The sequence below is a fragment of the Amblyomma mixtum genome, chromosome 8 (assembly GCF_055824585.1).
Source record: "Amblyomma mixtum isolate Tamu chromosome 8, ASM5582458v1, whole genome shotgun sequence".
Classification (NCBI taxonomy): Eukaryota; Metazoa; Arthropoda; class Arachnida; order Ixodida; family Ixodidae; genus Amblyomma; species Amblyomma mixtum.
Window position 1 is genome coordinate 128,279,761 of NC_143019.1, and position 12,033 is coordinate 128,291,793.

General features: G+C 50.4%; 1 protein-coding gene and 3 non-coding genes across 4 annotated transcripts; all 4 read right to left on the minus strand.

Annotated features, from left to right (window-relative positions):
* Positions 1–1,737: 1,737 nt before the first annotated feature.
* On the minus strand, positions 1,738–2,928 carry LOC149334326 (uncharacterized). The gene has a single exon (XM_089556234.1). It carries the CDS (start codon positions 2,926–2,928, stop codon positions 1,738–1,740), a length of 1,191 nt encoding a protein of 396 aa, XP_089412360.1.
* A 123-nt stretch (positions 2,929–3,051) lies between these two features.
* Positions 3,052–3,123, minus strand: TRNAT-UGU (transfer RNA threonine (anticodon UGU)). Its single transcript has one exon. It is a non-coding gene; the product is annotated as a tRNA-Thr (tRNA).
* Positions 3,124–3,191: 68 nt separating this feature from the next.
* Positions 3,192–3,263, minus strand: TRNAT-UGU (transfer RNA threonine (anticodon UGU)). The gene has a single exon. It is a non-coding gene; the product is annotated as a tRNA-Thr (tRNA).
* A 5,094-nt stretch (positions 3,264–8,357) lies between these two features.
* Positions 8,358–8,429, minus strand: TRNAT-UGU (transfer RNA threonine (anticodon UGU)). Its single transcript has one exon. It is a non-coding gene; the product is annotated as a tRNA-Thr (tRNA).
* Positions 8,430–12,033: the final 3,604 nt, after the last annotated feature.

Genomic DNA, 12,033 nt, shown 5'->3' on the forward strand with positions numbered 1-12,033 from the left:
AGCACCTTCATGAATATTTTGTAGTCAACGTTGGTGAGGCTTATCGGACGATAAGAGCTCACCGACAGGCGTTTTTCCTGATCATCAGTTTTTGGTATGAGCACAATGTGTGAAGTTGTGAAGGACATGGGAACACGTTTTGCTTCGTAACACTCGGCAAATACTTTCAGCAGGACAGGAGCTATCATAGCTCTAAATTTTTTGTAGAAAGCAGCCCCCAGGCCGTCTGGACCAGGAGCTTTACCAATTGGTAATGTGTCTATCGCGTGCTCTATTTCGTTCACGGAAATTGGTTGCTCAAGACGCGTTTTCACTTCTTCGTCAAGTTTCGGCATGAACGGTAGAAATTCACTGTAAAACTTTTCTTCAGCTTTTCGCGAATGACCCAATACATCTTTGAAGTGGTCACAGATTACGCGCTTGATAACACTGCTGTCTGTCGAAATATCTGCGCCGGTACTTATTTGTCGTATTTCCTTCCGACATGCGTATCGTTTCTCATCAGACATAGCACGCTTTGTTGGCGTTTCCGCTGCCCACAGCTTCTCGGACCGTGCACGGATAACTGCAGCTCTGTACTTATCAGCGTCTATTCTTTCAAGCTGTATTTTTACATCCCTTATTTCATTAAAACATGTTCCTGGTTCAGCGCTTTCTATACTGGTCAGGAATTCAAGGTGATCGCGAAGCTGTGTTTCGGTTTGTTTCTCTGCGTACCTCAAGGTGCTAGATTTTTCAATCGCTCTTATTTTGACAAGCTGCTTAAACTCTTCCCAATCGGTAGCGTAGTTTATCCGTTGCGCTGCAAGTAGCTTCTTTAGCTCTTGCGTTACTCCATTATTAAATCCCTCGTCTTCCAATAATTTAGAATTAAATTTCCACAAGTGCCAGTTGAAACGAGTTTTCTTTTGTTTATTTCCAAAAGTCGCTATTACTAGGGAATGGTCACTAAAGGCACAGGTTTTACTTCGTACATGGTACATAGCGGTACCAGCTCTGCTGACACATACAGTCTGTCTAGCCGTGCATGGCTATTTCCTTGAAAATGAGTATACTGCGGACGGGTACCATATAAGAATACATTCCCAATATCCTCTAAATAGTGGTCGTAGACCACTTCTTTCAAGACGTCCACGCTTTTGTTTCGCACCGAAGCACCATTTGCACGATCTGAGGCATGACAAACACAATTGAAATCACCCGCTAATACCAGCACCCTGTCACAGTTTAAATAAATCTGGAAGCGCTCAAAAAACAGTTTCCGGTCGGTCTCTACATTCGGCGCATACGCACAAATAACCCTGAAATTCTGGCCGCAATGCACAAAATCAACGACAAGAAGTCGGCCGCTTTCACAGGAGAGCAAAGACTGCACAGTGATACCAATGTTATTCCGAATGAAGAGAACACAGCCACATGAGGCGCCAACAGAGTGACAGACGCATACATCGAAATGCGTACGGAAAACAGACACCATTCGATCCGTCGCCTCCTCACTTTCAATCTTAGTTTCCTGAATTGCTACTACGTGCAGATCGTTCTCTAGAAGAAGGCGACTCAACTGGCATTGTCGCCTTCTTGCCCCGAGGCCTCGTACATTCAAAGTTGCTACACGCAGTGCTCCCGTGAGATTGATCGCCATATCGAGTGAAAAAAAAAGCCCTTATCGCATGGTGTCTACCATCACGCCCGCACCACAAACCACCCACGCCCCAGCTCGGGTTATACTGTGCAAAACTACGGAGGCGGTTTCACCGCCTGCCGTGAGTCGGCCGGAATGTTCGGCCGCGGCTTGTAGGACGCTCGCCTCATACCTGGCGTTTTAGGAGGAGGCTCATCACCCCCACTGGCATCCTGCGGCGGCTCCTTGCTTGCGCTGTCATCATGCGCCCGTTTTCCGGCCGTGACACTGGTTGTTGGTGGAATGTCCATGGGCTCAGCCACATTACAGGCGGCGCTCACCGGAGAGTCCCCAGGCTTTGCAGTCGCATCTCTCGTCACGACATCGTCAGCCTGTGCAGGAGCTGGAGGCGACTTCGACGGAGTGTCGACCGGGCAAAGTTGCGCCTCCAACTGATCCGCCCGAGGAGCAGCCGACGCGGTCTCGCTCGCCACTGGCCCGCTCGCCGCTCTCGATGCGTCCTCCGCATCGGCCTCATCCATGAGCAGCTCTGTCGTCTCCTCACTGGTCGATGGTCCGGTGACGCTGGCGTACGTCCGAGCGCACTGGCTTTTCTCGTGCCCGAAACGACGGCAAGCACCGCAACGTGGGATTTTGCACTCACGCCGAATATGGCCAGTGCCGCGGCAGCGCAGGCAAAGGGGAGGCCTGCCCGACACGACCACAAGCGCAAGCTCTCGGGCTACGCTCACCTGGTGGGGCAAGTCGTCCATCTTGACGCCGGCGTTCAACTTAAGGGTCACTAGCCTCGTAGTTGAACCCTTGTCCGACACGCCTTGTGCGCGCCATCGCTCCCTTGTGACGTCCGTCACGTTCCCGAACGGAGCGAGGGCAAGCCGCACGTCTTCGTCCGGTACGCTGTGTAGAAGCCGATGTAGCTTCATTCGGACGTCCCTGTTTGCAGGATCTATCACAAGACATCGCGCACCTTTTGCTTTGAGCTCACCGATGTTGATAATCTTCTTCGCAGCGTCGGCGTCCTTGAAGGTTACGGCCCACACATGACTCATGCGATACGCCCCCAGGGCGATAACTTCCGGCAGGAGCGAAAGTGGAGCGAGCGCATCTCGAAAATCTTCCACCCTGTAGGGGCGAGCACTGATGTCCCCGTGCAGGAAAACTGTGTTCAAAACAAAACGCCCTGTAGGCAAACTAGGCAGTACAACCTGGTACTCGCTGTCCGAGCCAAAATTCCTGTTTCCGCGGCCAGACATGGCCGCTGTAGCCGCTCCGACGGAGCTAGTCATTACACGTCCGTCACGCTCGGTGGCCGGAAGTGGAATCCCACTGAGCTATAGCGGCCACTGTTCAGGGGCGATTAATTCTGTGACACAAAGTTGGCATCTTCGTCTCGGCCAAAACAAAAGGGAAGCCGCCAGTAAGGTTCGAACTCACGAGCGCTGGTTTACAAGACCAGCGCTCTACCACTGAGCTATAGCGGCCACTGTTCAGGGGCGATTAATTCTGTGACACAAAGTTGGCATCTTCGTCTAGGCCAAAAGAAAAGGGAAGCCGCCAGTGAGGTTCGAACTCACGACCGCTGATTTACAAGACCAGCGCTTTACCACTGAGCTATAGCGGCCACTGTTCAGGGGCGATTAATTCTGTGACACAAAGTTGGCATCTTCGTCTAGGCCAAAACAAAAGAGAAGCCGCCAGTAAGGTTCGAACTCACGACCGCTGGTTTACAAGACCAGCGCTCTAGCACTGAGAATAGCGGCCACTTTTTTTTTTTATTACCGACTTGGCCGGGCAAACAAAACAAAAATACAATGACATGACAATAAAAGCATAGGTCAGTTTCTAGCTAGTGCACGATGATAAAATGGGTTAAATGATTTTAGTTGGTCGAGGACAGGCAGCCACTCAGGCTGAGGAGCTTGCTGTCCGAAAACTTCCTGAGTATACATGATGCTCTCAATGAAATGCTGATGAGCCGGATTCACAACAACATGTTCATGCCTCACATACATTCGCGTACGCCATAGGCTGTGCATGCAGAGCAACATTAGCAGGTCGCAAGGCACTTCACCTGGCTCTGCACATGGTAGGAAGCGTATTCCAAAAGGAGTCAGGGGGAAATATTTTTTCAGTGTGCGCTTCAACACATCCCAAAGAAAAACAGCGTCATGACAGTCGAGAAAGATATGTTCTATAGTTTCCACTTTCTTGCAAATAAGACACTCTACTGACCAAGGTACAAAAAGGCCTTTGCTTTGCAACCATGGCTTCACTATGAGGGTTCCAGTATGCAATTGACAAAAGAAAGAACGCACTGAAGGCTTAACCGGCATTCTTTTGACTCTTTTTAGCACATCGCTTTTGGGACCCAGAAGATAAGCACTGCGATAAACAGGCACTGGCAGAAACACATCAAGCAGGTCCTTGTACATCTTTTTCCTTGTTACAATGGTTAGATACTCATCGGAAAATTTTGACCGAAGAATACGGACTGCTGCAACAACTTCTTGCAAAAAAGCACTTAACCCACTCCGCCCTGCAGACATAGATGACACAACATAATCAGGCAGTGATTCTGACAATCGCACTTGTATAACAGTTCGCAGAAAATCATTATCTTGACGCAAGAAAAAGAATCTAGTGACTATCTGTCTCAGAAATAAATTTGACAACCCTAGCCCCCCGTTCCGCACCTTGTGGAACAGATTGCATCGGCTGGTACGTTCCCATGTTGACGCCCAAATAAATGTTGCAAACACTCTGTGCAACCTTTGCACTGAAGTCCTTGGCAAAGTTAACGCTTGCAGAACGTAAAAAATCCTCGCTACTAAAAACATGTTGCACACCGTAGCTCTTGCGAACATGGAAAAGTTGTGACCGCCCCATTTGCTTGTCTGAGCTTTGACTCGTTCGGTTTCATGGGCACAATATTCTTTGCTTTCTCTGTAGTTGGTTAGCGGCACGCCGAGGTGCTTTCCTGGCGTGTCTACCCACTTCATTCGACAGAATACTTCTGGCGTGGCCTGCCACTTTACATGCCAAAAACCAAAACATTTCTGCCAGCTTATCGCGCAGCCACTTGCATCACAAAAATTTACGGCTTCTCTCACCACTTCTTGCACGCTTTCCTGGTCTCTGCAGAACACTGCTATATCATCTGCATATGCCAATACCTTCACTTCATTATGACAAAAGGCGTAACCTCGAATGTTTTGCGTAGTTAACAGCTTTAAACAAAAGGGCTCCAGGTAAAGTGCAAAAAGCAGTGGAGAAAGTGGGCAACCCTGCCTCACTGCCGACAAGACAGGAATACTATTACTCAGGCGGTTATTAATTATGAACCTTGATGTACTGCCATCATAAACCATTTTCACGCCATCAGTGATGATACATCCTGCATTCACATGTTCCAAAAGCACGAACAAAATTTCATGCAAAACTTTATCAAACGCCTTATGCAGGTCCAGTTGCATCATGGCGACACGACCCTCCGTTGCATCACAGCATTCAAGGACACTTCTAGCTACGTGTATGTTAGTAAAAATGGATCTTTCTTTTATGCCGCAGGTCTGGTGTGGGCCAACAAGGGTTTTAATTACTGTTTGGAGTCGTCCGGCTAGCACTTTCATATAAATTTTGTAGTCTACGTTAGTTAAGCTTATTGGGCGGTAACACTCAACTGACTGCAACCTACTCGGGTCGTCCGATTTTGGGATCAACACCACGTGGGAAGTTCGAAAAGACGGCGGAGTTAACTTTCTTTCGTAACACTCGCTTATTACGCGCTGTAATGCTATTGCCATTTCAGTTTTCAAAGCCTTGTAAAGTGCGGCACCGAGGCCGTCCGGCCCAGGCGACTTGTTCAAGCTGAGCTGCTGTATTGCAGCTTCGATTTCTGCTGCCGTTATGGGCTCCTCAAGTACCTGCGCCAGGTCCTCCTCGACTCTTGGCATTAGCGACAGGAATGCAGTTTTGTAATGTTCAACATCAGGCGTTTTAAGGCTGAACAAGTTTTGGTAATATTCCAGAAACGCCCTTTCAATCACCTCAGATTCGGAAGTTACGTCATTGCGATAACAAATTTCCTTTATCTCTTTCGAAACTGCATACTGTTTTTCGTCGCTGAGCGCCCTTTTTGTGGGCGTCTCCCAGAGCCAAAATCTTTCGCTGCGTGCCCTTATCACAGCACCTCGATATTTCGTTTCATCTATTAGTTCAAGCATAGTTTTGGTCTCTTTTATTTCTTGTCTGTACAACCCCGGCTTGACGCCTTCCATGCTGAGCATGAAATCAAGCTCGGTACGAAGTTCCTTTTCTTGCTGTTTTTCTTTACGCTTTAAAACACATGCTCTTTCTATAGCGGCCACTTTCACGTCGCATTTAAATTGTTCCCATGTTTGTATAAAGTCTGTCTCTTTTTCTAACAAGCTTTTGACTGAGTCTTTTAGTTTCTTGCTAAACTCGTCATCCTCCAACAATGAGTCATTAAATTTCCATAATTCCCAACTAAACTTGACAGTCCTTTTCCTCTCCCCAAGTGTGATCACGACTAAAGAATGATCACTGAAGCTGACGTGCACAGTCTGGTACTGGGAACACAAGGGCACAACTTCAGAAGGAACATAAATTCTGTCCAGCCTTGCGTGACTAACGCCTTGGAAATGCGTGTGCTGTGCTTGTTCTGAACCTTGCATTATAATGCCAATATCTTCCAATTCTGCTTCATTAATCATCTCAAACAGCAGCTCGGCACTCATGTCCTGCAGGGTTTTGTTGCTTGTTCTATCTTCAGGTCTACACACGCAGTTGAAATCTCCAAGCAATAGTACACGCTTTTCTGTCAGCAGGAAAGGTTGAACACGGCGAAAAAAGGCATCTCGTTCGGGAATTCTATTAGGTGCATATACACACACAGCTCTCCACTCTACACCAGAAAAGTAAAAATCGCATGCTACAATCCGGCCACTTTCACAAGAAAATACAGTTTCCACAGCGACTTTGCCGTTTCGAGTTAAAACCAGACACCCTCCCGACTTTCCTTTTGCATGGCACACGCAAACACTGAACTGTGCACGGTAAATTTCTGCCATCGCATCTGTCAACTCTTCGCTTTCAATTTTTGTCTCTTGAACAGCCAACAGATCGATTTCGTTTTCGAACAAGAGACGTTTAAGCTGATTTTGCCTTCTTCGCGCAGAAAGACCTCTCACGTTCAGAGTGGCAATACGCAAGCTAGATGTTAGTTGAGGCGCCATCTAAATGGTTGGGATTCGCCGCTCTCAAAGTGACATCGGTTTGCAGCTCACCTCATCAAAAATCCTTCCAGCTTGCAAAGTACGGCGGTGTCAGCACTGAACCCGATCGAAGACCGGGTTACCAACACGAAGACCCTGCAAGGCACCTCCGCTAAGGCGGAGGGACACCCGACGAAGTCCTACGATCAGGAGGGATGTTCGGCTTGGCCTTGTAGGCCGCACGTCGAACAGGAGGCGCTTTGGGAAGAGGTTCCTCATGGTCCGTCCCGTCGTAGCTCGTCGCCTTGTCATCAGCTTCGTCGTGCGTCCTCTTCGCTGGCAAAGTTGACGCCGCGGGCATCTCCGTGTCAACGTCCTTCTCGTCGGTCGATTTCAAAACCGTCTCAGCTGCACCTACCGCAGCATCATCTGCTTTTCCCGCGTCCGCCTCAGTTCTGGTGTCAGGCACAGGCGGTTCTTCTGAGTTGGCAGCCTCATGTTCCGTGGGAAGCGTTGCTTTTTCTGAGGCTATGCTTTTCGGTACTGCGTCTTCCTGACTCTCACGGGTCGCCTCTACTGCGTCGACTTCGTCCATAATATGCTCCTCAGTAGTATCCCTACGACCAGGACCAGCTACGGTAGCGTATGTTCGCCCGCACTGGGCGTCGTCGTGGCCGAAGCGACGACAGAGCCCGCAACGTGGCACACGGCACTCCCGACGTATGTGTCCGGTGCCACGGCACCGGAGGCAGAGCGGAGCTCTGCCAGGAACGTGGACGAGTGCGACGTCCTCTCCAACACGCAGCTGGTGCGGTAAGTCCTCGATGGTAACGCCCACCTTCAGCTTCAATGTCACTGAGCGCGTAGTAGACGACTTGTCGACGCAGCCTTTGACACTCCACTTGTCCCGAGATATGTCGGTCACTTTTCCAAAAGCCGCCAGAGCTGCCTTCACGTCGTCATCTTTCACGCCGTGTAGCAGCCAGAACAGCTTCAGCCTGACGCCCTGGTTGCATGGGTCAATGACCACACAGCGGTGGTCCTTGACGTTGACCGCCTCCGCCTGTAGCATTTTGTTTTTTCCTTCTTCATTGCAGAATGTCACGGCCCAAACATGATTCATCTGATATGCCCCGAGGGCAACCACTTCCGGCAGCAATGACAGACGCTCAAGAGCGTCACGAAAGTTTTCAACACGGTATGGCCTGGCTTGGACGTCGCCATGCAAAAAAACAGTATGCAAAACGCTCGAACCTGTTGGCAAATGCGGCGAAATCAGCTGGTAGTCCTCGTTCGGTTTGATCGTACTCCTGATACCGCGGCCCGGCTGGGCCGCTAAATCCGCTCCTTGGGAGCCCATGATACACACGTCCGTCACGCTCGGTGGCCGGAAGTAGAATCCAGAATAGCGGCCACTGTTCAGGGGCGATTAATTCGATGACACAAAGTTGGCATCTTCGTCTAGGCCAAAAGAAAAGGGAAGCCGCCAGTGAGGTTCGAACTCACGACCGCTGGTTTACAAGACCAGCGCTCTACGACTGAGCTATAGCGGCTTTTTTTTCTTTATTGCCTGTAGAACACATACAGATAATCAACACTACCACATTACAATGAATAATAAAAGACGCCCGGCCCTCTTGGACGGTGCGTCGCTTAAAAACGCTTCAGGTTGACTAACTTGTCCATTTCCGGTAGCCATTCTGGGGGATCACCTTGGCTTTTCAACGCTTCTTTGATGAAAACCGCATTTTCAATGAAGTACTCTCGCGCGGGGCGAACATGTTCATCGGCATTTCTCAGAGGCATACGCGTCTTCCATATACTGTGCAAGCCCAGTAGAGTGACCATATCGAGGGGTATCCCTCCTCCATCAGTAACCGAGAGGAAGCGGATGCCGCGAGGTGAAATTCGCAGCTGCTTTTTGAGCGTGCGCTGCTGAATATCCCAGAGGAATATCGCGTCCCAACATTCAAGAAAAATGTGTTCTACCGTTTCAGGCATTCGACAGAGTATGCGCTTAACTGACCAGGGGACAAATATTCCCTTTTCCTCCAGCCACGGTTTAACCGGCAGCGTTCCACTATGTAATTGGAAAAAAAAGGTCTTAGTTGACGAGCGCACGGGCATTTCTTTAACCATTTTCAAGACATTTATTCCTGGGCCTACACCGTATATGGAGCGATACATTTGAACTGGAGCATTATATCTAGTAAATCTCTGTACAATTTTTTCTTAGTTATTGAAGACAAGTACTGTTTGGAAAATCTAACATTTAACATTCTGAAACTCAATATCACTTCACGCAAAAAGCCACGAATACTTGTTCGCCTTAATCCAGAAGAAGACACAGCACATTGTGGTAACTCGTGCCACAGACGCACCTGCATCATAGTTTGCAATAAAGGATGACTCTGCGTTCGCAAAAACATAAAGCGAGACTCAATCTGTCTCAGAAACAAGTGGGCAAGACCGAGTCCCCCTTCTCTGACCGGTCGGAAAAGATGGGTTCGGCTTGTTCTTTCCCACAATGAACCCAACAAAAAAACAGCAAACACTCTATGTAGCGTTTGAATACTGACTCGCGACATGCACAACACTTGAAGAACATACCAAACTTTAGCGACTATAAAAAAATTACATACAGTAGACCGGGAGAACATGGAGAGCTCCCTTCCGCCCCACCCTAGAGTTTTCTCACGAGAACGTTCAGTCTCTTGCACCCAATAATCACTTGCGTCTTTGTAACAGTCAAGTGGGACCCCTAGGTACTTCACTGCTAAATTCGAGAATTTTATGTTTTCTAAGGATTCAGGAATGGAATCCAACTGCCATGCTAAAACCCTATACATTTATGCCAGTTTATTGAACTACCTGCCATTCGACAGAACGTCTTTGCCAAACATACTGTTTGCCTAATACTTTCGTTGTCTTGACAAAAGACAGCAATATCAACGGCGTACGCCAAACTTTTCACTTCGCTAGCCATAAGTCTAAATCCATGAATATCTTCACAGTGGATGACCTTCTGACAAAAGGGTTCCAGGTAAATCGCAAATAACAAGGGCGATAGGGGGCAGCCTTGTCTAACTTAGGACCTAACTTGAAAACTTTCAGTTAGTTGCTTATTGACAACAACACTAGCATAACATTCGTTGTATGACATTCTAATTCCATCCAGTAAAATAGACCCAACTTTAACATGTTCTAGTATTCTTAAAAGGATGTCATGAACAACAAGGTCGAAGGCTTTCTCCAGGTCTATCTGGAGCATTGCAACGTGGTCGCCCCAAGCGTCACAACACTCCAAAATGCTTCTAGCCACATGAATGTTCGTGGATATTGTTCGGCCCTTGATACCACACGTCTGATGGTGTTCTACAATTTTCTTAATGACCTTCTGCAGCCTTCTAGCTAGCACCTTCATAAAAATCTTATAGTCCACGTTAGTCGGACTTGTTGATTTATTAGCAGGGTCGCAGCGGAGCACCAGAGAGAGACGACCAGCGTGGCAGGCTTCTAGTTCCGGACTGCCCGTGCCGGGCGTGCGCGCCCAGCACGCGCTGTTCATCTTTATTTTCCTCTAGCGCGGGAACGCCGATCTCAGCGCCGGCGCTTTATAGCGTCGCCGGGCGCTACAGGGCCCCCCGCCTAGACGGAACGTCGAAATGTGGACTCGGTGGAAGAGAGGAGGGAATGAGTGTCCAGTAAGTTCATGTCAGGGTCCGGGAAGAGCCGTCGGGTGGAGGACGCGGGCTCTGGTGAACGAGCCTGACTGCTGCGCAACGGGCGAATGATGCAGGGTAGCGAGCTGACAATGGACATGGAGGCAGGGGAGGCCATGGTCAGGCCGTCACCGGCTGTAGTGCTGCCCGCTGACACAAGTGTCAGCGATGTTGGAGTGTTGCGGCTGATGTCCATGGGGATCTGACGCACCGTGTACGCGATCACAAGCACAGGAGCGGCCGAAACGGCTCCATGGACTGACAGCAGATGTGGTGGGACCGTCGACACAACGGTGACAGCTGTGACGATGCCGGAGCAAGTTGCTGGGCTCAATCCAAGGTGCTTGGATGAAACGGGAGTGACAGTCCGGAGCACCTCGCCAGTGTCGATGCGCGTGTGGGCATGATCAGCTGTGGGTGTCTGCAAGAAGGTTGTGGCAGTGACAGGCCGTGTAGTTGAGACTGCTACATCAGACGGCTGGCGGACAGCAAGAGACACAGCTGGTGGATGGACAGTTGCCGCACTATTCGGTGTGGGTAACTTGATCATTCGGTGCTGAAGGTTGCTCAAGTCAGGCACCAAAACAGGCGCTTGCTGCGACAGTGTCGAGTTGCCAGGGTCAGACGCCGAGAAGTGGGTGACAGTACCGAGGGTTTGGAGCGTGGCCCTTTGGGCAGGCGGTGTGGCTGCCTGGGTAGTGGAATTGGTATCTGACAGATGCTGTGGTGGCGGCTTCAACCTCACAGCAGAGGCCTGCAGAGCTGTTGACGGTAGTGACGAGGTAGGTGGAGATGCCGGAAGCCTCGGCACGGCTGCTGCCGCAGAGTTGTCCTTGGCTGCAGGAGGCTCTGGCGACAATGCCACTGAAGCGCAAGGAGGCAGAGCTAGAGACGCGGGTCGGATAGTAGTGGGAGCAGGGCGCGAGGCGGAGCTCGTGCGGATCCCACCTGGTGTGGCGTCGAGAGAGACAACCGGGCTGGAGACGCTGGACGGGAGTGGCGGCGATGCGACGAGGGGCTGCTGAGGCGGGCCGGGTTCTGATGAAGGCTGCGTGGGCGCGAGCGAGGCCGGTGCAGGGCCAGAGACTGGCGGCGGCGAAAACGGGTCCGCTGCGTCGTAGAGCGGCGGCGGAACGTAGTAGGCGCCGAAGTACGCCAAGACGGCCGCACGCAGCTCATCGTATGGCCGGCCGCCGAAAGCAGAGTAGGTGAGCCGACGCAGGAGGTCGGCCGGGAGGATGTCACAAAGGACTTCGTGTTTGAACGGCTGGATGGTGATGCCGTTCAGGTACATCGCAGCCTCCAGTTGGGCGAACCACCCGCCGACGCCTGCAGGCCGGAACGCCGGGAGCGGCGGGTCGAAACTTGGGTGCTGCCAGTACGCCATGCTGGAACGCCGCTGCGATAGAAGGCACGGTTCGCCAGGTCACCACTG

What these genes read in the sequence shown, in the direction of transcription:
- LOC149334326 (XM_089556234.1), bottom strand. Translation starts at nt 2,928, where the DNA reads ATGACTAGCTCCGTCGGAGCGGCTACAGCGGCCATGTCTGGCCGCGGA.